We start from the raw sequence: 27,683 nt of genomic DNA on the forward strand, positions 1-27,683 counted from the left end.
GTTCATAAAACAATGTTATTGTGTGACTGTAGATGAGAGTAAAGCGATATCTCCGCCCCTCCAGTGTCTTTTTTTAATTGTGACTTTTGCAGGAATTTAGTGATTTTTTTTTGTTTGTTTTTTATCCTAGAAATTGCAAAGTGATGTAATGATGGTGACACGTGTGTTGCATGTACCTGCAACTATCAGGAAATTTAACTGATTCAGTGTTGATTTTGTATGTTCTGAAGGGACTGAGATATCTATAACTAAATAACATGTATACAATGATTGGTCTTATGTCTGTATTTTTACTTTTAAGTTCAATATTTCTGTGGACCCAATTGGTGGCTTTTATTGGGCCATATTTGGCCCACAGGCCTTGAGTTTGACATGTTGGCTCCAGACAATAAATTTGTCCTTGAATTTTAAATGAGAATTTAAAAAAATAACATTTTTTTTCCTTTATAAAATAAATGAGAAAATTAGCGACGTCTAGTGTGGAGAATGAGGTTTTCTGTTAGAATGTTCATTGTTTATTACATATTGTCACCAAGCTTTGTAAAATGTTTGTTCTTTTTGTTGCTGAGGAGCAAAACGCCGCAGTAGTTTTCATATAAAGGAGACGCTGTATCGACTAAAACCAGTCTGAGTTTCCAGTGAAACCAGTAACAGGTGTGACTGGGAGAGGAGGGGATGGAAAACATCCAAAATACTGTCTTTGTTTTCATGTAATCATGCATAAAAACGAGCGAAGCCAACAGTGAGCTTTGCTTTTTTTCTTTTCTTATGTTTTGTGTTGTTTGTAAAAAGGACAAAAAATTTCACAGCGAGTTCAAACTTTCTCTTTCCAACTTTGGCAAAATTCAGGGGAATTAGTAGTGAATGTAATCCGATTAGTTTTTGTCCTTTTTTCACGGCTCAACGCTGTGATTTAAGGTCTAGGATACGAGACGTAAGAATATCTAATAAATTTGAAGAAATAAGTCAAAGCTCTGTGGACTGGTTCATTGATCTCTGCTTTTAATGTTGCCATGGTAACATCAATACTGAAATTATTCAATTCCTGATGGAAATGTAACTTTTTAGTATTTATTGTAAATCTGTATAACGTCTAATCAACTATATTTACTTCAACTGGTTTTCTTTAAATAAATAAGCATTTAGGAAGTTAGTTATATATTAATTGACTATGGGAATATATGCAATAAATCAAAGTTTGATAATATGTATTAAAGTAAACATACGAAAGTTTGAATTTATATATATATACAGTATATGAAAGTTTTAATATGTATTTGAAAGTCTAAATATATATATATATGAACATTTGAATGTACATTCGAAAGTTTGAAAATTTAAAATGAAAGTTTGAATATACAAAATAAGTCTGAATAGATAAAAGATAAGTTTTAGGATTTACCACATGTATTATGTAATGTTTAGTAATGATCATCAAAGAGATACTGTTATTTTCTACAGGACTTTACCTGAAATATAACAATATTTTAGTTGACTTTGCAATTTTTTTGCATCAGGTGGTTCATAGCACAAATTATGTAAATATTTTGGAATGTAGACTGTCACCTTGAGGATTACAGTTATTTATATGTATATATATATGTATATACAGCAGTCTCCTGGTGTGAATCTCCTTCAAAATAAAAGCTTAAGATGTCTTGTATATTCTGCACAATTTCTATGACCCACTTATGGGTCCCAAACCACAGGTTGTGTACCTCTTTCTGCTCGACAGATTTACAAATTTTGCTGAAGTAAAACAAGTTCAATTGTTTTCTTCTTCATTGCAGATATAACCTAATTAATTAAACTAATAAATAGCTTTTATTTTAATTACCAAAACGGCGTAAAATGGACAGTTTATGTGAATTATGCTTCATTATGAAATATTCCTTTACGGTTCCAGTGTAAATAATTAATAGATTCAAATAAAATGGTAAAAGACTATTACATACTTGTTCTAAAAATAAAACCTAAAACATTAAAATGAACATAATTTTGCTAACTGGCTGATCAAATACTTCCTTTGCTTAGGTTTTAAAGGTTGAGTTTAAATTAATTGAGAAAACAGATTTATAGAATCATGTTTTGTTTTAGTAATATTGGCTACGTGCATTATATGTGTTATTGTTTCTAATTATTTTTTATTTAATCCCGCTAACATTAGTTTACCATTTACGGTTGGGTAATGTTTATGTTTATTTATTAGGATCCCCATTAACCACAGTGAAAGCTGCTGCTATTTTTCCTGTGGTCTGTAGAAAAATACTAAATATACAATTATTGAAAATACAATTACAGAAAGATAAACAAAGTAGTTCTGGACTTTAAAATAAAGGAACAGATTTTACCATGATCCGAGATATAAATTAGAGCTAGTTTTTTGTTTTTAATGGTTTAATTTTTAACTTTTCAATAAAAAAAACAACATTTTTTCCATCAAATAAAAAGTGTTCAAATGCAAAAAAGTATTTGAGACCCAAAAAATTGCATTTAAACACTTTTTTAGTTTATTGAATTTTTTTTTGTTGTTGACATTTTTTCTTTGATTAACATAACATGGTTCGAATACAAAAAAGACGAGTTCAATCATAAAAAACCTTTTCAATCAAAGAAAAATATTTTCAATCAAAGAAAAATGCAATTATTTATAGTTGAACACTTTTTTCTTTGATAATAAAGACAAATCTACCTCCATGTTTTTTGACCCTCTCGGCTCTCCGTACTGTGTTTCTGTGTCCTTTAATCGCTGGGAGGCAGCCCTCTGTGCGCATGCGCGGACGGCTCTCAGGCAGGTAAACCCACCATGGCGGCGCGAGGCCATGTGCAGGACCACAACGACCGGAGACTCAGACCCATTTACGGTAAGATTCATGCGGGACTATGAGCCTGGTGGCCCGGTACGGGGCTCACCTGGAACCGGGCTCTGAGTTGAACCATCACCCGGGTTCCACCGGCTTCAGCTGGCGGGGTCTACCCGGATGACAGCGCACCTTCCCGGGCTGCTGTAGGCTCCGGGGCCGGTGGTCGGAGCAGGTCTGCTCTGTGTAAGCTGAGTCCGGTTCCCGGTGTTCCTCCACCGCGGGCAGAGCTTCGTGTCACCGGCTTCCTCCGTTAACCGGAGCCGCTCGGTCCTCGGCTAGCTTTCTGACAGCTAGCTTAGCATGCTAACAACCAGCCCAGGGGCGGACCGGTACAACCTGAACGCGGGGTTTGAGTGCGTGTTAGACGACTTTGTTCACCACGGACCCCGCGGTGTGCACCGACCGGTCCAGGGCTGAAAGTGAGGCTCCTGGTCGGTGTGTCTTACCGTTAGCTTCCAGCTAGCCTGAGTGCAGGTAAAGGACAATGCTCCAGGCTAGGCTAAAGGCTAACAGTTAGCTGCTAGGAGCTGTCAAAGGACAGCTACAGAAATCACTTATTGATAGACTAAAGCTAGTGAACTTTATATGTTGCCTTTCTAAATATGTGTATTAACTCTTATTTTATAAATCAATTCAACAAAATAAGAGTTATGACACCTAATTAATTAACAATATTAAAATGCAAGGTACACAAAACACTGTATGTAATATAATACTGTAATAGAGTAACTCCAGCATCATAAAAACTTGTATATAACTTATAATTTATGACAAATTTACACAACAAAGTGCCATTAAGTAATCATTAAGATTATGGAATTAATTTGTCAATGAAATGTTAAATAAAATACTAAAACACAAGCCACCGTAATATTAATTTTTTGTTTCCAGGTGATTCTTGTAAACACGTCGGCCCTTGATTATCGATACGCTATGATTTCTTTTTCTTTGTTGTTGGTTTTTCTTTCTAAGAAGTGCTGGATTTATTGACTGGATTCCATCCTAATCTTTTATTATTCAATGTTTAATACAGGTGATTAATTTAAAAGCTCACCAGGCTTTTGAGTTCTGGGGGGCTGAGGGGGCGGGACAAACACGCACAGGGTAACCAATCAAATGATGAGCATGAGGCGTGGATTTTTTCCTTAAACGGAGCCGGCAGAGGAAAATGGCGTGTAGTACGGTACAGATTATGGCTTTAAAGCCTCTTGTTGTTGTTTTAACGATATATCCAGATATAGCGATATATCGGGGTATATCGATATATCCAAGTATAATGATGTATGCGGATAGAGCGATTTATCCAGATATAATGATATATCCATTTATTTATTTGATAGGGACAGTTCATGTACATCTGTAACAGTGTAAATATGCCAGATTATAGCAAAGATGCTAATTTCCATCTGTTCTCCAAATGCAGGTAACGAAATAGAAACACATTTAAAAACATTTCATAGAACAATAGCTAAATATTTAAAACAAACATTACTTATAGCAGACAGTTAAAAGACTTTCTATCATCCACAGGTTAAGGTGTAGTTTAAAAGTGGTCAGTGTGGAACATTCTGTTAATGTCAAATAAAGACTGTTCCAGTAGTGACTCCCTTTGATAGACCACAAGCGTCTGTGGCCCCTCACAGTGGCCCTGGGGCCCATTCCTTATGTTTGATAAAAATCCTTTAGTGGAGGAGGAGTGAGTCTGTGCTAAAGTTTAAATATAAAACATGAAAAATAAACAAAGTTATTGAAATTAAAAAGATTATGCGTCTCTAAAATCCTACAGTGGTGAAATGAATTTAGATTTCTGATAGATTTTTATTGCTTTTTTTAAAAAGAGATTTGATTGGTTTTATTGTGGTGCCAGCAGCAAGTGACCAGGAGGTGATACAATATGGGATAAAATCATAGTGTATAAAACATCTTTGCAGCATTCAGAGTCATAAAAGGCCTAATGTGTCTAAGATTCTGTACATTAAAATTAACTGTGAGAGCCGTTTAATGTGATTTTTAAAAGTTAAAATTGGGTCCAGAGTCAAGCCTTGGTATTTAAATTCACTCACCAGGTCAAGCTTGACGTCGTCCATGTAAACATTGGACTGCTGAAGATGGTAAGGACTGTTACTGAACATCATGCATAGTTTTCTTGGTGTTATTGTAAGTTTGGGGCCTTGACCCAGTTTTGAATGCAGGCCATTGCAGAAGTTAAAATTGAAGAGGCCCCCTGTGGTGTTTTTGCTTTGGTAAAAATGACAGCATCATCGGCATACATTTGAATATTTATATTAGGGCAAGCATTAGCTACATCATTTATATAAATAGAAAATAAAATAGGTCCCAGAATGCTGCCTTGGGGGACCCCTGTTGGACACGAGGTATTGAGATTTGTAGCCAGACATGGATACACATTGTTGTCTGTCAGATAAGTATGATTTAAACTAGAGCAGTGTTTCTTGTGAAAAAATGAATAAGAACAGTTTTGAAAGGAGGATATCATGATTTACTGTATCAAAGACCTTCTTGAGGTCCTGGAAGACAGCCCTTCATCTTCTCCACAAACATACAATTTGCTGAATCTATTGAGTGATTATTACGGAAACCAAATTTCATGGGGTGTAGAGATCTGCGTCCAGTGTTTAGATGTTCATTCAATTGTTTTGCCACCCACTTTTCAGAAAGTTTAGAAATGGAGGAGAGTATGCTAATTGGTCTATAATAATAACATGAACACCTTCCATTAGCATGAATATGGTGTCATTAAGTGTCGTTTGTTACCCTAACCCCACTAGATCCTTCCATCTAACATGAAAAAATGCCAACATAGCTCCAAAGGTGTCATAGTTTAGTTTTTCCATCATCTTCTGCGTTGCTGCTTCAGTTAAACGCACATCTTCTCATTGATTGATAAGCACTATATTCTATATTTGTGGGTATTATCGAACAGTTTTTCACACAGAGGAGGAGCTAAAACTGTTACTTTCTGATTGTTTTCCAGCGTGAGCTCTAAAAAGCGCTGAGTAATGCTGCGGTTTACTCTCTCCTCAGATTACCTTGACAATGGCAACAACAAAATGGCAATACAGCAAGCAGACAAACTGCTGAAGAAGCACAAGGACCTGCACTGTGCCAAGGTAGGAATCCATCTTTAATTCATTTCTTTATAAACAGCACAGACACTCACACTGGACGGTAACCAATAGCAGAGCTGCTCATGGATCCATGTACCCTTTGTTCATTGGTTTTTCCGTTTTAAAACCAAATCAAAATAAGTGTGATTGTTTTGTTTTACTGACCTGAAACTCGGGATGTAACAATTCACTCAACTCTCGATACGATTTGATTCACGATTTGTTTTACAAAATGGGACTAGACAAATGATGACTGAAAAATATTCCTTTATTTTTTGGGGGAAAAAAACTATAAAAAACTACACTGTTTTCCTTTTATTTTTCATTGTTAAAAGAATCCCTTGATAAACTATTCAAAACAATGCAATTTAACTAAAAATAAATCTAAAATAAAATAAATACAGGAATAATTTAAATTCTGGTTCTATAGTAAAAAATGCATAATAGTTCTTCTTAAAAGTGCAACTGAAAATGTATCACTGTATCAGATATTTGTTTGGACCAGCAGAGGGCGCTGGTAACCCAGTGGTCGGTTGGCATGCAGATATCTTGCAGTGAAGAAAAGATGCTATGCTAGCAGACAGAGCTAATAAAAAAACGGGACTTTTACAGGTATTCACGTAATGTTACAGATATTTTTGGTGCTAAAGGGGTAATGAATCATTTATGAACATGTTTAAAAGTAGAAGGCGGCCAGAAAGAAAGTATTAGTAGATTCCGCCCGCCGCCAACACTTCTGCATAGCGCCCTCTGCTTGTTCATAAAAGTACTGCGATTCAATTTTCACAGTATCGATGTGAATCGTGATACCTATGAATCGATTTTTAACTGCCTTACGATTAATCGTTACATCCCTACTTAAAACCGAAACAGAAATACAGAAAAATCAAAAACCAGATAAACAGCGTTTTTCTGGTTTAAAATTAAATCTTGTTCTGTTTGTGATATTTGGATATTTACGGGAAACTAGGACGAGAGCTTCATGTTTTAGTCTCACCACACTGAGGGACACACAGGGGGGCGGACTTTTATTCCCCGTTAGAATGGGAGCGATAAGTCACATTACTGATGAATTGAAACATTATTAATGCATAAATAAATCAAAACAAAAATGGATTTTATGTAAAACATGCCCATGACATGTGATTAAAGGAACCAGACGTGGTGTAATGAATCTACTGGTGCTCCTTGTTTCTTGTGATCAACTTCTATGTGTGTTGACGGCTGCCGTTAGTGGCTAGTGATATTATGACGTGCAGAAAATATATATTTTTTACTGCCCTCAAAAAAGTGTCAAATGGTAGAAGTTTTAACATCTATTGTTCCTCACAGTTGACACTCAGTCACCAGATTATCTGGATACTATTAACAAAACGTCATTGACACAAATTACACCTCTTTACCGTCGGTGTGATGTGGACAACATGATACAAGATCATTTTATCAAACGCAGCAGAGTTAAAGTCTGCCCCCCTGTGTGGTGAGATTAAAAAATGAAGCTTTCATCACAGTTTACCTTAAATATCCAAATATCACAAACATTGCAAGATTTAATTTTAAAACAGAAAAACACTGGTTATCTGGTTTTTAATTTTATTGTATTTCTGTTTAGGTTTTAAGTAGCGGTGGGAACCTCTGGGTGCCTCACGATACGATACGCGATACAAAGCTCACGATAATGATTATCTCGCGATATCACGATACTGCAATTATCAATGTATTGGTCAGAAATCAATCTACGATAATCTGACATAACAAGAAAAAAAAAGATTAAGTGAAAATATATGATTTTTATTTTCCATCTCTGAGAAACAATAAATATAAAGTGTCCTATGAACAGTGACACTATTTTAGTGCAACATTTCTGTAAATAAGTGTCAACATACCAATGTAAACATAAGTATCTCCAATAGTGATTTATGTAAACAATAAATATGATCTTTATTACCAGTGACATCATTATAGTGAAATATTACAGTAAACAATATATTGGTTCCTTCAACAAACAGTGATAATATTTATGTGAAGACGTACCTGCACATTTTAGTGAAAAAGCAGAAAAGATTTTTAAGGGGAATAAAAAAAAATCGATAGTTAACTGGAGCATATCGATAATTGATCGTGCTGAAAAATATTGCAGTATATTGCCGTATCGAGATATCGTCACACTCCAAGTTTTAAGTCAGTAAAACAAGAATCACCACAGTTTATTTGTTATTTTGATTTAATTTTAAAAGAGATTAACAAAGAGTACACGTATTCTGCTCATGGTTTAGCTGTAGACGAACTCTTTACATTCTCTGTGTAGGTCCTGAAGGCCATCGGCCTCCAACGCACTGGGAAACAGGATGAAGCCTTCACTCTGGCACAGGAAGTAGCTATACTGGAGCCTACGGATGATAACTCTCTGCAGGCTCTGACCATCCTGTACAGAGAGATGCATCGACGTGAGTACAAGCCTCAGCTTTAATAAGGCAGCACCACATGTTCTGCAATATAAAGCAGGACTCATTTTAGCTAAATGTAATGCTAATTTATGCTAGGAGGACTAACTGTAGCACACTACACAATTATTAGCATTAGCACTAGCACACAGGATCAGAAGAGATTCACTATTGCTGAGGTGTGTGAATGACAACAGACAAAATAAATATTTGTTTACCAACCAGTTTATATTATAATGTGATGACAGTGTACACGTACATGAGTGTGGTCAATCAAAGCATGGTAAAAAACAAAGTTTAAGATCATTTCCATTAGAACCTGCCATAGGTTTCAACATCCAGATGATGATTTAGGTTGTTGTAGTGGTTGCACAAGCTTCTCAAAGTTTCCTGTAAATTGACTGATATATATATATATAATGTACACTACTGCACCACACTGTTTCCAGTTTTTTTACTGAAAATTATTCAGTTTGTGTCATTGCACTCTGAAATGAAAGCATAGAACAAAACGCAATTATTATAGTGTAAAAAGAAATGATGGAATCCATGAACGATACTGTTCAGCTGGTGCTCATGAGGGTCTGGTACCACAGTGTGTTCTAACACTGCTTTAGTGCAGACAGAGGGGGTTGGAAGGAACACCTGTAGGGATGAGTAGCACCAGCTTTAAAGGATCCTCCACTGTTTTTGCTAGTGATCAGCTGATTTAATGTTGTGTCGCACGTCTAGTTAACGAGCACTTGGCTCTAGGTTTGGCGTGCGTCGTGGTGGTGGTTTCTTTTCCTCTTTCTCTGCTTCTCACTCAGTGCTGCGCTGAGAAGACGTTTACTAGTTTGAATATTTACTCCTGTTGATGTAACTTAGAACAGAAACTTGAACAGTTTGTTAATGTGATGTTGGATACACATTAAGCAATTGCTTAATCTGTTAATTTATGTTCTGAGGTTGTGTTGGAATGGACTATTATTCATGGTTTCTTTTTGTGTTTAATACCATAATTATATATATTTATACTGAATAATCCTGTTAATAAAATATATCTTCAGTCAGACCAACTTATTTATTTGTCAAAGCTTTTTTCAGGACAAGGACGAACAGTTCTTTCATAATATTTCATGAGATGTCTCACTCTTTTTTTCTTCTTCTACATCATCTGTTTTTATCTGTTAAATATTTTGTACTTATTGTCGTTCTACATCACCTTTATTAATTTCAATAAATGTTCCTTTTTTTAAATTGAGACTTGTACCATTTGTCATCATCGTGTAATTTTTATGATGTAAATCGAGGGAACAAAAGCAGTATCGGTTCTAAATATCGGCTCAAGAAAATCAGCAGTCTGTACTGTCATCAGCTAAAGGCTGATGGGAAAAAATTGTTATCGGCATCGGCCCTAAAAACCTTTATCAGTTGATCCCTAGTTTTTACACAATATTTGTTCTATTAACTTTTAAACTGGGACTACTTCACTCTGTGCGTCGCCATCTTGAAATGACATCATTGATGACACCAATCACCACTTTGTCTATATATATCTATATGAGGTGAAGCATTCAGGATCATTTAGCAGCTCTTTTAGTCAAAATAACAATTTGTGCTGCTTTGGGTAGATCTAAAAATCAGTAAAAGTTAAAAAAAAAAAGTCGATATAAACCTCTTGTTTACCAAAATTTGATAAACAAATTCCGTGACCCAAAAAAACCTGTGACCACGGGGGGCGACAGTTCCAACTCTGCTGTGAAGAAGAGCAAAAAATAATCCAAACCTAATCCATTAAATCAAACCTTCAGTCATTTCTGACTAGAACACATGTTCTTTGCATCAAACAGATTTTACTTGGGTCAGCATTAAAGAGCAGCAGTGGATCCTGGTTGTCTGTATTTACATGGAGGAGTTCTTCTCTTTTTCATGTCATCTACAAAACAGCAGAGTTGGAACTGTCGCCCCCTGACGTATATAGGTAGATCATAAATATATGTATTGCACAATAACTGAAAAAAGGGGAGAACTCACTTCATTGATAAGTTAGGGCTCTGTTTTTCTGTTCATGATTGTTTTTCAAAATAAGAGTTAATTTCCTAGTACCATGATGTGTTTGATGGATGGTAACTCATCATCTGCTGGTTTGTGTTGAGTAGGTTCATGTTCTTCGTAGGCAGATAAATAAAAAATAATAAACCTGACCTGAAAGTTAAAAATGTTTTAATCTATTATTGCATCAGAACTAAATGTTTCATATTATTAATCTAATCAATCATTCATTCAAATTAAGTGCATTTATAATAAAATATGTTCAGATTGATCACAATCAATAATTCTAGTTAACATGATACATTTTTCAGTTACAATTACTAAAGTTCAATTACAATTAATAACAATTAATCACAATTACTGAGCCTGAAATAAATAACCTATTAAAAGTTAACCTTCCTCTTTTCTTAGCTTTGTGTTAGCATCTGTACCGGGTCCTAAATCAGCTGTAAAATACACTAAAAACTAATATCTATATTTTAATTTATTTCCTATTTATTGATTAGGCTTCCTAATCAATGAATATATAGGTTTTAATATTTATGGTGTGAGCGTCTGAACCTTTTTACTGTCAGTATAACCTTAGACTTAATTAGTTTTAAATGGTAAAATGTGTGAAACATATTTTAATAATTATTAACTACACGTGTAGAACTGTAAAAGTTTTGCATTCAATTATAATTGACCATTTTTAGAGAAATTTCATGCCAATTACAAAGTCAATTATCTAAACTCAATTATAATTGAATTATGATTAGGACAGCAACAGATTTTTAAAATTACAATTACAACATGATTTTAATTGATCAATTACATGATTAGTTATAATTGACCCCAACCACGATAATATTATCTTTTACACTTTTACATTAGAAGCCGTTCAAAAACAAAGGTTAATTCACAAAATATACAAACAAAACTTCATCAACCACAAAATATCTATAAACATGAAAGTATTGATCCAACACAAACATTCATTCCTTAAATCCAACTTAGTCTTTGGCTTTATCAGTTTTTAAAAATAAATAATAGTTATTCATCCCTTGATAGAACTTTATTTGGCAGTATATTAAATATTAAATATTGTGTTTACAGCTGAGTTGGTGACCAAACTGTACGAGGCGGCGGTGAAGAAGGTTCCTCTGAGCGAGGAGTACCACTCCCACCTCTTCATGGCGTACGCTCGGGTGGGCGAGTACAAGAAGATGCAGCAGGTGAGGAAGTGGTTTGTTCATTAGAAACACCATCTGCTCAGGGTTTGAACCTCACTACTTTCCTCTCCAGGCTGGAATGGCTCTCTACAAAATCGTCCCCAAGAACCCGTACTACTTCTGGTCCGTCATGAGCCTGGTGATGCAGGTGGGAGCTCCAGCTTATCATCCTCTAATCAAACATTATCAATCTACAGCCTTTACTGTATAAACAGCGCCCCCTACTGATGGATTAATAGATTAATGATCAGTTGATTCCTTTAAAGGACCCTCCTGTTTTTATAAATGTGACCTAAGATCTTCTAAATGTCTATTAGTAGATCTATGTCTAACTAAGCACATTATTTTGCACTATATTTATTTAATAGCCTTTTAAAAATGCCTCTACTTTACAGTTTTAGAGCCTGTGTTCCTCCATCTTTAAATCATGTGATTGATGATGTCACACGTCCCCACTGCCTGTAAACATCTCATTGTTTTCTATTGGAGTGAAACATTCAGCCTGATTTATAGATCATTTAACAGCTAGCCAGAGCATGTCAGCACACTGTTTAAGGGCGTGTAAAGGTCCCTTAGGAGAGCTCCTCTTCTCTGCTTCATTGTCTACTACTAAACCTCAGAGTCGGAACTGTCGCCCCCTGTGGTCACAAATGTTTTTATTTTCTTTCTGTAAACAAGAGGTTTACATCCACATCTTTAACTTTTCCTGTTTTTTCAGAGCAAAAACATGAATATGATCCATAATAATGTGATTTGTTGGACATAGATTTACTAATAACGACATTTAGAAGATTCTAGGACACATTTATAAAATCACTGGAGGGTCCTTCTGTCAGTGAGTGTAAAGCAGCTGTTATGAAAGTTAGCTTTGTGTGTTTGTGTTGTGTTGATTGTGTGTTTGTGTGTGAAGGCGATCTCAGCGCAGGATGAGAAACTGTCTCAGACGATGTTCCTGCCTCTGGCTGAGAGGATGGTGGAGAAGATGGTGAAAGAGGAGAAGATCGAGGCTGAAGCCGAGGTCAGCCCTTTATCCTCTTTGGGGTTTTTCAAAATAAAAGTTCTCTGTTCAGCGTGTCAGCTTTGCATGAGTTTCTAATGTTCATAGAGTTTAAACGGCATGGTTTCAATTTTAAATTACTGTTGATTTTGCATGTTTGTGGATTAAGGACTGATTTTAACCACGTGATGGTCAGTTTTTCTGTGTAACGCTGCAGGTTCAGCTCTACTTCATGATCCTGGAGCGTTTGGGGAAATACGTGGAAGCTCTGGAATTGATCCGTGGGCCACTGGGAGGTGAATTAATTCTCTTTTTTCTTTTTTGCTTTGTTCACCTTATTATTTAAGATCATTTTTTTTAGCTTCTCGCATTTAGATTTTAATCAAAAGTAATTTCTCTGATAAAAGTGTAAAAACACAATACTGTGGTGTTTTAGATTCCTGCATGTCTTTATTTTATTTTTCCTTTAAAAAAAAAATAAAAATAAACACAAAACATTTATTAATATTGAATTTGCACATCTTTATTTCATTTATATTTATTTATTTTTACTTAATTTTTCTCTTTTTAAAATTTATTTTAGATTTGCTAATCTTTTATTTTTGTATTTATTTTATTTGTACCTTTTTTAAATATTTATTTATTTTTCCCTTTTTTGATTTTTATATTTATTTTAAATTTACATATTTGAATTTTTTAATTTGTACCTTTTTTAAACATGTTTATTTTTAAATTGCATATCTTTATTTTGAAACCTTATTTTTTTTAACGGTAAATAATAATGCTTCACCTTTCCTTAATTTTCCACTTATTTTATCCACAAACACTGTTTCTGTGTTTTCCTGTGTACTTTAAATATCTGCCACATTGAGACTGAACGTGTATCTTAACGTTAGCGCTCTTTTAGCTTTTTATCTGAATGCACAAAAACCTCCTGTATTCACATCCACATGCAGTTCATGTCTTTACTCACTAGATGGAGCTGCAGGTACAACAGACAACAAAAATACATGAAATGGCAAATTAAACACAAAAAGACAAGAAATTACATGTGTTTATTTTAAAAAATGACAATGCAAATATGCAACAAAAAAGCACAAAATGCCCCTTTGTTGTTTCCTATGTTAATGCTCAGATCAGTTATTATTCCACATATTGATAATGTGGCCCTTAAGTAAGATGATCACATATATATTTATATAATTTATTTGTCTTGTGTGCGTGCGCGTGTGTTCGTGCGCCTGTGTTCGTGCGCCTGTGTTCGTGCGTCTGTGTTCGTGCGTGTGTGTGCGTGCGTGCGTGCGTGTGTGTGTGTGTGTCACACAGAGAAGCTGACCAGTGAGCTGCAGAGCAGAGAGAACAAGTGTATGATGTTGTACCAGAGGCTTCAGCGCTGGCCTGAGAGCAACGCCCTCGCACACAAACTGCTGATCAAAAAGTCAGTTTGATCACATGATGCTGATCATCACATGACCCTTTATCGTCTCTGGATGATGAATGTGCTACTGTTATGAATTCATTATTAAAACTTCTAAAAGCAATCGTATAAATGGAAAAACAATAGAAGAAATTGAAGTTATTACTAATAATCACTGTTAATAACAGTGCATTTATAGTTTCCAGTATTTTTTTTATTTATATAGTTAAAAATACGATTTGATATAATAAATAACATTTAGATTTTTTTCCACAATTTGTGTTTTCTGTTAAATTGATTTATTTTAAAACATTTTTGAATAATAAATTGTATTTTATAAGCAAATAATTGGAAATTGAATGAATTAAAAGGAAAAATAACACTTAATTTCAGAGCATTTACTGTAGTCATTTTTTTCTTTTTCTTTTATTATTATTGATAAATTAACTTATAGTTTTCCGTACGTCATTAGTCGATTGTATTTGTTTATAAATATTTAACAATTTTTTTTTTTTTTAGAATTTGTTAAAATGATGATTCTTAATTCTTTTGATAATTGTGTTTTTGTAGGTGCATCAAAATTAATGAATTTAATATCATCCTTGAAAAACTAATTTATTCAGTAGTTCTTTTGGACTTTTTCATTATAATGAAATCTTAATTTTAAACTGTGTAAAATGTCTATCAGTGAGATGTTTTAATAAAATACACCTTCAGATTCACCTTAAACCATTTAGGAAACATCTGTAGATAGTAATAATAATACATTTAAATATTATGGAATATAATAAGTGAACCAGTGGGAGTTAAGGAGAGGTTAAGATGTTTTTATTGGATAAAGGAGTGACTTCAATTAAAAATTCATTTGTTGTTTCTATGTTTTTAAAGTCCTGATGATTGGCAGTTTTACCCCGCCTACTTTGACTCCCTCTTCCACCTGATAGACCAATCATGGAGCCCGCCAGAGGAAGGAGAGCAGTAAGTGTACACATTCATCATGTAGTTACTATTATTAACCTCATTCATTCTGAAAATGTATTTACAGCAGTAAAAAAAAAGACAAAATGGGAAATAAATTAATTCAAAATGACTCATAATCTCCAAATATTCATTAGAAGGAAGAATGTGAAACATTTCTGTTTGTTTTGGTTTTTAATTTATTTGTTTTCCATTTGTGTGTTTTTGTTTTATTTTGTGTATTCAGTAATTCTGTGTTTTTTTGTGTAATTTTGCAGGTTTACTTTTTTGTCATTTTGTGTGTTTTGGATTTACATTTTTGTGTTTTATTGTTTTTGTCTTGTCTTTTTTTGTCGTCCCTTTGTGTAGTCAGTAATTTTGTGTCTTTTGGAGTCGTTTTGTGTATTTCTGCATGTTTTCTTTTTTGTGTTATTTTGGAGGCTGATCTCTAAACGAATCATTTTGTCAGCTCCATCTTTTCATGAGTTTTCCTGGTGTTTGAAGGCCTTCTCTCTCTCTCTGTGTGTGTCCGTGTGTGTCCAGCTGTCCAGAGGGCGTGGTCCATCACACCATCAGTGAGGTGATCAGGTTCGTAGAGGAACGAATCAGAGATGAGGACGATAAACACTCTCGTATCCTCAGAGGACCGTACCTGGCTCGTCTGGAGCTGATCAAGCGTCTGAGGGAGAGAGGGTGTTCTGAAGCGAGCCTGCTGGGTACACACACACACACACACACAGGCTCTGTGTGTGCATGTGTTTACTAACCTGTGTGGTGGCGTCCAACAGGTGACCCCATGGAGCTGATGGTCCAGTTCTTTGAGAAGTTTGGGGACAAGCCATGCTGCATCACCAACCTTAAGCTTTACCTCCACCTGCTTCCTGCAGAGCAGCACCATCAGGTAACGCTCAGTGTTCAGGAAAACAGTGCAATGAAAGGACAGGTTTGTGTTGGCAGCATTTATAGCAGACATGGACATTTATGGAATCTCATTTTTTGTGGTTTCATAAGTAAATACAGTAAAATTACTCCAAAAACACTCAAAACTATGGGAAAATACTCAAGATGACAATAACAAAAATACAGCAGAATATACAAAAAGACAACAAAATCACACCAAAATGCACAAAAAGAGAAAAAAATCTACTAATTGACACCAAAAACACAATGTGTCACATGCCATAAGAAAAGCAGGAAGTGAGAAAGTTTAGAGTTCTTTACAGATTCTAAAAGTGTGTATTCTAAGATTTTTAATGGTGTCGCACACATAGAAATGAAAAAATATTTGAAAAAAACAATGGCCATTTAAATGTTGCCATTCTTTAAAGTACATTAAGTCATTTGTCGTAAATGCATAATATTTCTTTCTTTCTACCTGTTGTTTTTTTAAAGGAACAGATGTTTAAATGTTTTCCCAGAGTGACCGAACAACTGGTGTATAAACCATCCTCTCCTTTTTCTGGCTGCAGTTAATCAACAGGCTGAGTGAATCCGTCCCCCTGGGGGAGGCGACCAATGGGGGCTTTTCTTTCCCTGACGACACTGACGCCCTACAGAGACACCTCTGTGTCCATCAGCTGAGCAGGGCCCTGGGTCTGCAGCACGCTCTGTCCACGGACCAGAAGTTGAGACTGATTGAGGAGCTGAAAGCTCACTACAGACACGGGCTGAAGTTTGGTGAGTTTTTCACTGCCTTCACCGTCACTGAGCTGTACAGGAATATATGAGAATATATAAAAATATAAGTGTTTGTGTTTCAGGAGAAAACGCTCTAAAAACAGAGCTCCAGTTCTCTGACATGTATTGTCTGATGGCAGCGCACGTTTACGTTGACCTGTGGACGGACACAGGTGAGTTCACACACTTGTGTTCGCCTTAACGAGAACAAATAATTCATTTGAGACTTTGTGAATTAAATTAATTGCCTAACAATATTTGACACGAGAAGCAACATTTTTCCAGGACTATTTAAAAGGTTGAAATAATTAGTTTGTGCCTCTAACTCTGCTGCTAAGATTATCCAAATTACAGGAAATGAATGTTTTGAGTGAATTCTGATTTATTTTGGTTTTTATTTTAATTTTCTGTTTGTTTTTTGATTGTCAATGATGTGTAATTGATATGATTTGTTTTTGAATAAATCGTCTTGCGATGGTCTTTTTTTTTTTTTAATTAACAATTAGAAACATCACAAAAACATATTTGTGTACTATTAAAATATTTAACAAACGTCACATGGTCTGTTTTTTAATTAAAATATCACGTCCTAGCAGCTCTGACATAAGGATTGTGAGTGACTGTAGTGACGTAGTCTACATGTATACGTTAATATACATTGACAAACGTTATCACGGGAAAAAACAATCAAGTTCCTAAAGCTTTGATACAGAAAATGAGTCAATAACTACAATAACTTGTTCTCATGTTGTTTATTTGATGTGGAGTCTCTAATGTTTAGTGCGTGTGTGTGTCCAGGTGATGAGGGCATGGTGTGGCAGGCCCTGGGCATCCTACAGGAGGGTTTATCCAACAGTCCATCCAACGCTCAGTTTAAGCTGTTGCTGCTGCTCCTCTACTGTCGCCTCGGAGCCTTTGAGCCTGTGGTGGATCTGTACTCCAGTCTGGACGCCAAACACGTGCAACACGACACCATCGGGTCAGCCCCTTCCCCTCCCTCTCTCTGTTATTGTATTTGGCAATTGAAAATTACCAAATACATTGTTCTCCTAGTTTATTAATGCAGCTAATGACATCTCTTAGGGACAATGTCAATGATGTGCAGTCCAGCTTTTTTGGACCCAAAATGTCAAGTGTCAAAAACCAAAAATCTCTACGAATATTTATTGTACAAGTTCAATGCTTACATTAATAAAAAGCTCATCTAAAGTGGAGTATTTTATTTAATTAGACCAAAGCTGTATGACCAGTAAAAAGATTGGTAGGGGTCAAAGTTCATGACTTCACCAAAAAACTACTTTTTTCTCTATAACTTGGCCACTGGTACCATTGAACAACGTCCGTTTCCTTTCAATGTGTGACCTTCACCTTCGCTTGAGGTCATATTTAAGGTCAAGGTCTTCTGTTTTTCCTGCATTATTACTTTCAATTTAATTAGTAAAAAGAACAAACTAGTCAACAAATCCAGATACAGGTTATTTTTAGGGATGCACCAAATATTCGGTGGCCGAAAATTGCAATAAAAGCCACACTTGGCCTTCGGTTTAGTGAGTTAAAATCAAGGCCGAATAGCAGCGTGTGACGCAAACAAACAACGTGCAGTGATTTTGAGTCGGAAAAGTGTGTGTGCGTTGCTGCATGACCAGCAGTTCCTCCTTTCCACACCAACACATCCAGACTCTCTCCTTACTGCTCTGTCACCTCGTAAAAGTTGGAAACCGTCCAATTCCACAACAGAGTCAGTTGTTAGCGCTGTTAGCGTTGTTAGCGCTGTGAGCCATGACTACGTAAACATCGCCATCGTTTCCTCCTTACACTACACTGGGTCTCACTGCATAGACTGGTGTAGCATTAGCATGGAGTGCTAACAGCTGATGTGTGTAAACAATGGGGCGGTGGCTCCAAGCAGTGACTCCCAACACGATCAGCAGCAGAAAAAGTAGTGCAGTTTGTATTTACATATATGGTAATAAAGTATAATATATATTCTATATTAAACAGCAGTGTTTGTTTTAGCTGTTAGATAGTTGGAGAGGGAGGAGCTAACATTCTAGGAGGCGTGTTAGATGGCATCACCTTTCAACGTGGGTAAAATCCAACTGTCCCGTTTAAAGCTGATTTTTTTATAAAATGTGTAATAACAAGAGAGGAAACATAACTTTTCATCTTTGCATGATGGAGGCAAGCGTTTATATTTTATTCGGCCACAAATTTTCATTTCGGTGCATCCCTAGTTATTTTTAAATTGCCAATTACGTATTCGCCTTGTGAATACAGGTCTTGCCTAGTTATCGTTATTATTAGTTATTATTAGCGCTGCTCTTTAATGTTTTTAATCATCTCGTTCTCTCTCCAGGTTCCTGCTGACGCGCTACGCTGAGTCATTGGGTCACTTCTCTGCAGCCTCCCAGTCCTGTAACTCCTCCCTCAGGTTTTTCCACTCTAACCAGAAAGATGTGAGTCCCCCCCAGCCTACAGTTCTCACTGAGTCCAGGAGGCGGAGCTCTAACCTCTAGGCCCCTCCCCCACAGACCTCAGAGTACATCATCCAGGCGTATAAGTACGGAGCGTTTGAGAAGATTCCAGAGTTCATCGCCCTGAGGAACAGGCTCAACCAATCGCTGCACTTCGCTCAGGTCCGCACTGAGAGGATGCTGCTGGACCTGTTCCTTGAGGCTGACATGTGAGACCACACTGAGCGTGCTCTGTGGGTGGGACACGCTGGGCGGGGCAGACCTTTGATGTGTAGTTGTGTGTGTGTGTGTGTTCCAGTGTGTTGAGTCTGGAGGACAGTGTGAAGGCCATGTGTTTGTCTGCAGAGGAGGATGACATCCCCTGGGTTAGCATGAGGGACAACAGAGACCTCACTGTGTTCACCTGCTGGGACCCCCACCACAGGTTGGTCCCCCTACAACACTTAATATAGCCCCACCCCCTCAACCCTTAAGTGGAAAAATACACATGACAAAATCACACTAAAATACACACAAACACTAAAACGGCAACAAATGCAGTAAAGACTCCATGCACAAAAAATTACAACAGAAATACAAAGAAAATAATGACAAAATAACAAATACACCAAAAATGATGAGAAATATTCACAAAATTAAACAGAAATATACAAATTGACGACAAATACACAGAAAATGACGACATTATGTTTAGGTTTCATTTATTTAGACATTCGTTTCTCAAGAAATCAGCTTTGACATGTTTTGAGTGTCAACTGCCAGTCTTCCTCAGAGGCATCTGCAGATCACCGTTGATGCCTCCATGTTCTTTAACGGCTCAGTTTGTTGTTGTTGATTCACTTTGAGGGAGTTTGTAACCGTCTGTGTGTGTGTGTGTGTGTGTGTGTGTGTGTGTGTGTGTGTGTGTGTGTGTGTGTGTGTGTGTGTGTGTGTGTGTGTGTGTGTGTGTGTGTGTGTGTGTGTGTGTGTGTGTGGTGTGTGTGTGTGTGTGTGTGTGTGTGTGTGTGTGTGTGTGTGTGTGTGTGTGTGTGTGTGTGTGTGTGTGTGTGTGTGTGTGTGTGTGTCACACACTAACATGATCTTTTTCTCGTAGGCAGCTCACTGACGAGCACAGACGTCAGTCCCTGGAGGAGGAGTCAGTGTGGCTGAGGATACGCTCGCTAACGCTACGTCTGCTAGCCTCTCTGGCCGCGCTGATGCACTCCACGCCACAGCAGAACTCAGAGATATCCAATGAGAACGGAGTGGGAGAAAAGAGCTCAGTGTTCAGCAGCCTGTTGACTGAGCTCCAGGAAACACTGACCACGACGCAGCTAGCGGAGAAACACACACAGGTGCCTCCTGTTCTGATCACTAACAGTATATGTACAGGAGAGGTACAACTATATACATGAAATATACACTAGTTAAAACCATAACACTGTTGGTCAACGAGAAACGATGGAGCTGTAAAACATCAACATAAAAAGCTGTGAATGGATATGCAGACATGGAGCAGTGAGGAGGAGCAGTATGTATAGAAGCTTTAATAGACGTGTGGTGGCTGTGGATTCATCAGCAGGAAAAGAGAAGAAATCAACTCATGTTTACATGTTAATAGTGCAAAAACCAGCAGCTCTTATTCTGAAAGGGTGTCAATTTGAGACGAATCAAAGTGCCTAACATGTTAACCAACTGTTTTATCATCATTTTATTTGAAGATAATGTCATTAATCATCAATACTCTCTGTAAGTAATAATTTGTTATTTTATTTTACAGTGAGCCATTACTGAGTCAAAGAGCCACATGTTGTAAACCACTGAGTGTTATGGCTTCATATTTAAGGGTTTTCTCAGTGTGAATTAGTGCACATTATTGATCTGATTATTTATCTTTTTCCTCAAAGAAATCAACATTGGAGATCAAACTGAGATGTAAATGTCCCCTGGTTTACAGGACTCCACATCCCACAATGCAATGCACCAAATGTTTGTCTCTCAATAAACTGTTTTCAGTGGAGATCAAAACAAATGTTAATTTTTCCAGCTTGTTTTACTGATAAAACTTTGTTTTTTCAGCAGCTTTAACATCTGTGCAGTGTTTCTTCTTGTCCTGGTTAACGTGGATGTTGTGGTTGACGTTGCAGTACCCCCTGCTGGGCCCCCCCTCCACCCGTCTGTCCTCTGCTCTGTCTGTGGGCAGCTGTCAGTGTCAGGTAGCAGCGCTGCAGCTCTCTCTACACCTGATGGAGTTAGACTCAGCTGGACTGGGTGAGAAGCAACCACGTAGAACCAACGTTCTCCTCTTCTCTGACTCTAACGTCTCTGTTCATTGTCCCTCAGACGAGTCGTTGGAGCTGCAGACTCAGATCTGTAACTGTTTCAAGTCTTTAGTGGTTCAGCTCCAAGGTCAGTGTTCCTTAGTCAGCTCTACTGAGTCTTTCCCTTAGTCATCGTCTTTCAACGTTTCCTTTCAGAGATGCTGAAGAAAAGCAAAGGAGATTTATTAGAAATGAAAGAGAAGACATTAAAAGTTCATCCCTCCCTTTTAGAAAACCTCGTCTTATTTGTGGAGGTGAGACTTTAGTGCTGGTGTTTGTTCTCCTCCTTGAGCTCCATCCTCCTCACTGTGTGTGTGTGTGTGTTATTTGTCCTTCTACAGACCATGTGCATCGTCCTGTGGACCGCTAGTTACTGTGCAAAGGTCCTCAGACCGCTCAAATCCAGCCTACAGAAGAAGAAGAAGAAGAAAAAAGATGCAAACACAGCTACGGTATTTACTCCTCCTTTCTGTTGATCATCTACATCTGATCCAAACGTTCCCTGAACACAGGATCCTTCAGAACACGTTAAGACTTTAAAGCACACATCGACCACTGTTGATGTGGCAACAACAAAACTATGACCCCAAAGCTCACAAAACAGCAAAAGAAACAAATAAAACTGCAACAAAAATGCACCAAATGACCTAAAGAGGAATTATAAAGCATAAACCATCTAAACCTCAATACAGAATAACTATTTCTGAATTAAAAAACATCATGTAACTGTGGCCAGTGACAACAAAAACTCACAAACGGGAACAAAGATGTATCAAATTACTTCAGAAACACAGAAAACAGCAACAAAAGAGACAAAAACCCACAAAATAAATAACAAAATGACCTGAAAAACCTCTAAAATAATGTTACATTTACTAAAGATATACAAAACTAAAACCAAAACATGTTCTTTATTCTACTGCTGACATGAATTCTCAACCAGCTGTGATCAGTTATCATCTGTCTCCATTTGATCACATAAATACATAATCAATAGCTTTAGAACTCAGAGCTGTGTGTAAATAGACATGATTTATATAGAGCTTTATCACCAGCTTTACATATCAGCTCATTCACCAGTGGGACAGGACTGACATGCAAGGCACTAGTCGACCACTGGGAGCAACTTAGGGTTCAGTGTCTTGCTCAAGGACACTTCGACACATAGTCAGGTACTGGGATCGAACCCCCAACCTCTCGATCAGAAGACGACCCACTACCACCTGAGCCACAGTCGCCCTGTGTGTGCACAGCCTGAGGAGTATGGAGGTATATTAGTGCCACAGAGAGTTAGAATACAGAGCTCAGTGACAGATGTAACCACTGCTAATGCTAAAGATGCTAACACTGATCACTCATCTTTCATTTTTAGTGCTCAAAATATGGCAGAAATGTAACATCTGTATGAGTGTGTGGTTGACTCCTCCCCCTTCTTGTCCAGCCTCTGGTGGTGTGTGGTTTCCAGGACCTCAGTGTGGGTCTACACGACGTTCTCAACCAGGCTTTAGATCAGATCAGAGAACAGGAGAACAACATCACTACACACACACTGAGTGCTCTGAGTCTGGAGGGAAACACACAGGTTAGTACACACACACACACACACACACACACACACACACACACACACACACACACACACACACACTGAGTGCTCTGAGTCTGGAGGGAAACACACAGGTTAGTACACACACACACACACACACACACACACACACACACACTGAGTGCTCTGAGTCTGGAGGAAAACACACAGGTTAGTACACACACACACACACACACACACACACACACACACACACACACACACACACACACACACACTGAGTGCTCTGAGTCTGGAGGGAAACACACAGGTTAGTACACACACACACACACACACACACACACTGAGTGCTCTGAGTCTGGAGGAAAACACACAGGGTAGTATACACACACACACACACACAAACACAGATTAGTACACACACTAACGCACACACAGGTTTGTACACACACACAGGTTTGTACACACACACTGGTTAGTACACACACGGTCTTGGTCAATGTGTGTAAAGCCCCTCCCCTCCACTAGGGGCAGTATTTAAGGTCTCTGATACCTGATGTTAAAGTTAGAAATATATTCATAGATTAGACTTCCAGCATCTCTAACTCTGTAACTAAATGTCACGAACACACACTTTATTCCTCTTTACCATCAGTGTGAGGTGGACACATGTTAACCAGATGTTTTCATCAGAAGCAGCAGAAATAGCACTGGTCTCTATGAGCAGCTGGTTGTGTTTAATGTCACCACAGTCACTGCAGCCTTCACTGGTCTCCTGATGGTCATAGTGCAACACTTGGTTTGACTCAAATACTGTTAAAGTGAAAGCTGGTGTGTAGCTGTGTGTGTCTCTAAAATAAATGCACACAAACACACTTGTAATTATTTGACAGGGATAATGTATTTCAACATAGATATAAAAGTTTGCAGCTGATGTGATGCACATAGAGTATGTAGCTAATGTAGCTAATGCTATTTCACAACTCCTGTCCCTGGTTGGGCCTTTCTACACCACAGTGGAATACACAATAAAACCATTATAAACATATACACACTAACATGTATGTGTTGAATAAGTTCCTACTTCCTGTTTAATCCCACATTGGCATTATTATAAATGTCTAGTTTTTTATTTGCGTCACGTCTGGTCACTGATTTAATGTAATGTGACCAAGTAGGCGTTTCCCTCTGACCTGTAGCTCCGCCTTTTTCCTCCTCAGGCTGAGGCTTCGTTTACGAAGGCGTCGCTGGACAAAGTTCAGAGCAGTTACCTCCACTCACTGCAGGAGATGGGAGAGCTGCTGAAGAAGAGGGCGGAGTCTATTAGGAACCTGAAGATCTGAACACACACACGCACGGGGCTTTGACCTCTGACCTCCTGATGCTTCTCCATCTCAACGACTCATGAGGAGGAGGAGCTTGTTTTTATAGACGGACGTACGTAGAGACGAGAGGAAGGAGCAGTTTTAGAAATGATCTAATAAATTATTGTAAATATCAGAGCGCCACCTACAGGACAGACTGAATAAACCACTGACATCCTCTGTTCATATTTAACATGTTTACGCTTTTTACACTTTTATTTTGTCGTGTGTGTGCGTGTGTGTGTGTGTGCGTGTGTGTGTGTGTGTGCGCCTGCAGAGCTGCTTTCTGCATCCTTTGCAAATACAATGTTTGTGTTTTATTTTTTAATTGGTAACGTTTGCTAGTTTTGTCTTTTGTTTTGTAGGATGTCGATTTGTCTCACTCTGACGTTTTGTTGCAACGCTTCCCTTTTATTTTGGTATTTCCTGTTCCCTTCACCAGGTTTAAAATCAGTGCAGGTGTTTTTCACTCCCTCAATTTAACTTCACATAATTTGGCTTTAGATTCATATTTATTTACATTATCACACGTGTTACAGAAGTTTTGATCATTAAACTCAGACATTATTAAACTTTGCTTAAAACTGATGGTTTTCTTTTAGTTCAAACCAGCCAATTTTGACCTAATTAAACAGAAATTTTCCAATTCTTGTAAAAAATTATAAAATTCTCCGTTCAAGGAAACTAAAAAGTTAAATAAATGACTAAAAAACCTGGAAAAATAAAGTATTTAAAGCTGCTAATGTTTAGTTTTTGTGCTTTATGAACCACAAACTGTCCAATGAAGCGTTATGATTGGTTCATCAGATTGTGGGCGTGTCCTCGCTGAGACGCTCGTTTACAGATTTTCTGCAGAAAGTGAAGGAACATTAAAACCAAACATTGGTAACTTAAAGGACTTAATTTCTCCAGTTTTCTTTGACGTTTCTCTGCCTTTTTTTCTTTAGCGTTTCTTAAATTAAGTTAAAATATTTTGCAGAAATTGGAAGATTTCATCACATTAGGTCAAAATTTGCTGATTTGAACCAAAAAAAACATTAATTGGGAATTCTTTTAATTTTTTTTTTTTTTTTTTTTTTACAAGATATATAAAGTTTGATTCATTGGGTGAAGATTTGTAAATTTGGGGAAAAAAGTCTCCAAAGGCAACACTGGACTGTGTGTTTTTACTAAACGGCTCCTAAAGCAGAAAAAGACACTTAAACACATGAGGTCATAAAATATACAGTGAAATGAAGAGAAAAGCCAAATGAGACAAAACCATAAAAGCAGTTTAATAAAAAACCCATAAACAATTTTAATGCAAACATTGATTGTTCTGTGACTTTCCTCGTTTCTCTATTTCTTCCTTTTTGCTGATGCTGCAGTTTAACATTCATCACATAAGGTTTATTTTCTAAATGTCTGCTGATTTAGTCATTTTAAACTTTGGAGGTGATGATGATGGAGGAAAGTTCTCTGAGAATGTTTGGACTCTTGGTGCTCAGTCAGATCAGCTGCAGTGTGCGCTTGTTTTATGCTTTTTTTAATTCATAGAGACTTCAGAGAATCTCACTACGGATGGAATTCACACAAAGACAAAGTTGGACCTGATTGTAAATAAAACTGGATGAAAAGGTTTTGTGAGCGTGGATCGACTTTTGTTTTTGTTTTTTTTCTTTTATAAACTTTCTGCTGCAGTCAGCATAAATCATTTCTACTGAGTTGACGTTTCTTTTGCTTTTCTTCATTTGTGAAGAATTAAATAGAATTTAGCTGCAGCATTTTATTCAAATCAAGTGATTTAAGAAAAAACTTTAAACTCAAACACTGAAAAGGACAGAATCCAAAGCATTTATTAGAAAAGGAAATATAAATTTATTACATTTAGGGTTACATTGACTATAAGTCAGGGGTTTTCAACCTTGGGGTCAGGACACTAGTGGGGGGTCGCCAGATGTCTTCAAGAAACGATGAATATTTTTTTTTTACAATTTTAACCCATTTTTGCTTATTTTTTCTACAACTCCACCAAACCATATTTTAACATATTTTCATCACTTTTTCTTGCCATATTTTTGCTCTTTTTAATGTATTTTTACTACATTTCTCCCATTTCTACACTTCTACATCACATTTTAATGACTTTTCTACACATTTTTCCACTTTCCAGACATGTTCAGCACTTATTAACCCTTTCTACCACTTTTACACCTAATGTCATATGTTGACCCAGTATTGTCACTTTTCACCAGATTTCATAGCTTTTTCTAATTTAACCACATTCACCATTTGTCATGTCTGTTTTTAAGTAGCAGAAATGAGTCCACACACCAGATCTACTGTAGCTCCATAAGACAAGTTTAATGAAAAGTGTAAAGTTTCGGGCTCAGATTCATGATTTGTCATGCACATTATTTACCAGTTTTAACTAATTGTTTCAATATTAACACTTTGAACCCTTTTTCTGTCTGTTTTTATCCACTTTAATTTGCAACTTTTAACCAATTTCTGTGGTTTTTAAAATCCCATTTCACCACATTTTCCACCATTTTTGGTCACATTGAACCATTTTTATTCCCCTTATAGATGGTCCTGTCTCCACATGACTGTTCTTCAATGTTCATGTCTGTGTTCAACCACCTTCAGATACAGTGGGGGTCCCCACTTCGCTGGGACCTTTGTTTTGGGGGTCACGGCCTGAACATGTTGAGAACCACTGCACAAAGTGACCGAAGCCAAATGCACAAAATGATGGAAAAATACATAAAAAGACATAAATAAGAACAAATTGACAAAAAAGAACAACAAAAATGCATAAAGGACACAAGGATACATAAAAAGATAACAAAATTACACAAGAGGACATTAAAAATGCACAAAACAAACAACCAAAACACTAAACAGCAAAAACACAAAGAAATGACAGGAATATATTGAAAATGTGGTTCTTAGATCAGATAATCAGATGTCTGGGGCCTCACTGATAGAAAGTTCCGTCTGTAAAGTTGAATCTTTTAAAAAATGAAATAAAATATGTTTGTGACTCTGGAAAACACTGTATCTGATTACGTTTGTAAAATGACACTTCATGGAAAAAGTATTTGGACACACCTGTGAATGATTTATTTCACATTAGAAACGAATTAGAAAGAATGACCTCATAAAAGCTGTAGATAATGAATGTGAGCACTTTCAGGTCATTCAGTTTTATCATTAGAGTTTTTTAAACAATGGTTTGCAAGCAGAAACAGTCTAGCTTTATATAGTGCTTTAGGATTTATATATTGT

General features: G+C 36.8%; 1 protein-coding gene across 1 annotated transcript; it reads left to right on the forward strand.

Annotated features, from left to right (window-relative positions):
* Positions 1 to 2,725: 2,725 nt before the first annotated feature.
* naa25 (N-alpha-acetyltransferase 25, NatB auxiliary subunit) lies at positions 2,726 to 25,996 on the forward strand. Its single transcript, XM_028463394.1, has 24 exons — positions 2,726 to 2,864; positions 5,910 to 5,995; positions 8,301 to 8,439; positions 11,566 to 11,684; positions 11,755 to 11,829; positions 12,592 to 12,699; positions 12,896 to 12,974; positions 14,005 to 14,116; positions 14,984 to 15,073; positions 15,596 to 15,768; positions 15,841 to 15,953; positions 16,522 to 16,729; positions 16,813 to 16,902; positions 17,528 to 17,708; positions 19,086 to 19,185; positions 19,261 to 19,412; positions 19,502 to 19,627; positions 20,297 to 20,537; positions 21,330 to 21,453; positions 21,526 to 21,591; positions 21,660 to 21,757; positions 21,845 to 21,955; positions 22,945 to 23,085; positions 24,270 to 25,996. The coding sequence occupies exons 1-24, from the start codon at positions 2,807 to 2,809 to the stop codon at positions 24,390 to 24,392; spliced, it is 2,913 nt and encodes a 970-aa protein (XP_028319195.1). The 5' UTR covers positions 2,726 to 2,806; the 3' UTR covers positions 24,393 to 25,996.
* The last annotated feature ends 1,687 nt before the right edge of the window (positions 25,997 to 27,683 follow it).

This window comes from Gouania willdenowi, chromosome 12 (genome assembly GCF_900634775.1).
Source record: "Gouania willdenowi chromosome 12, fGouWil2.1, whole genome shotgun sequence".
Taxonomy (NCBI): Eukaryota; Metazoa; Chordata; class Actinopteri; order Blenniiformes; family Gobiesocidae; genus Gouania; species Gouania willdenowi.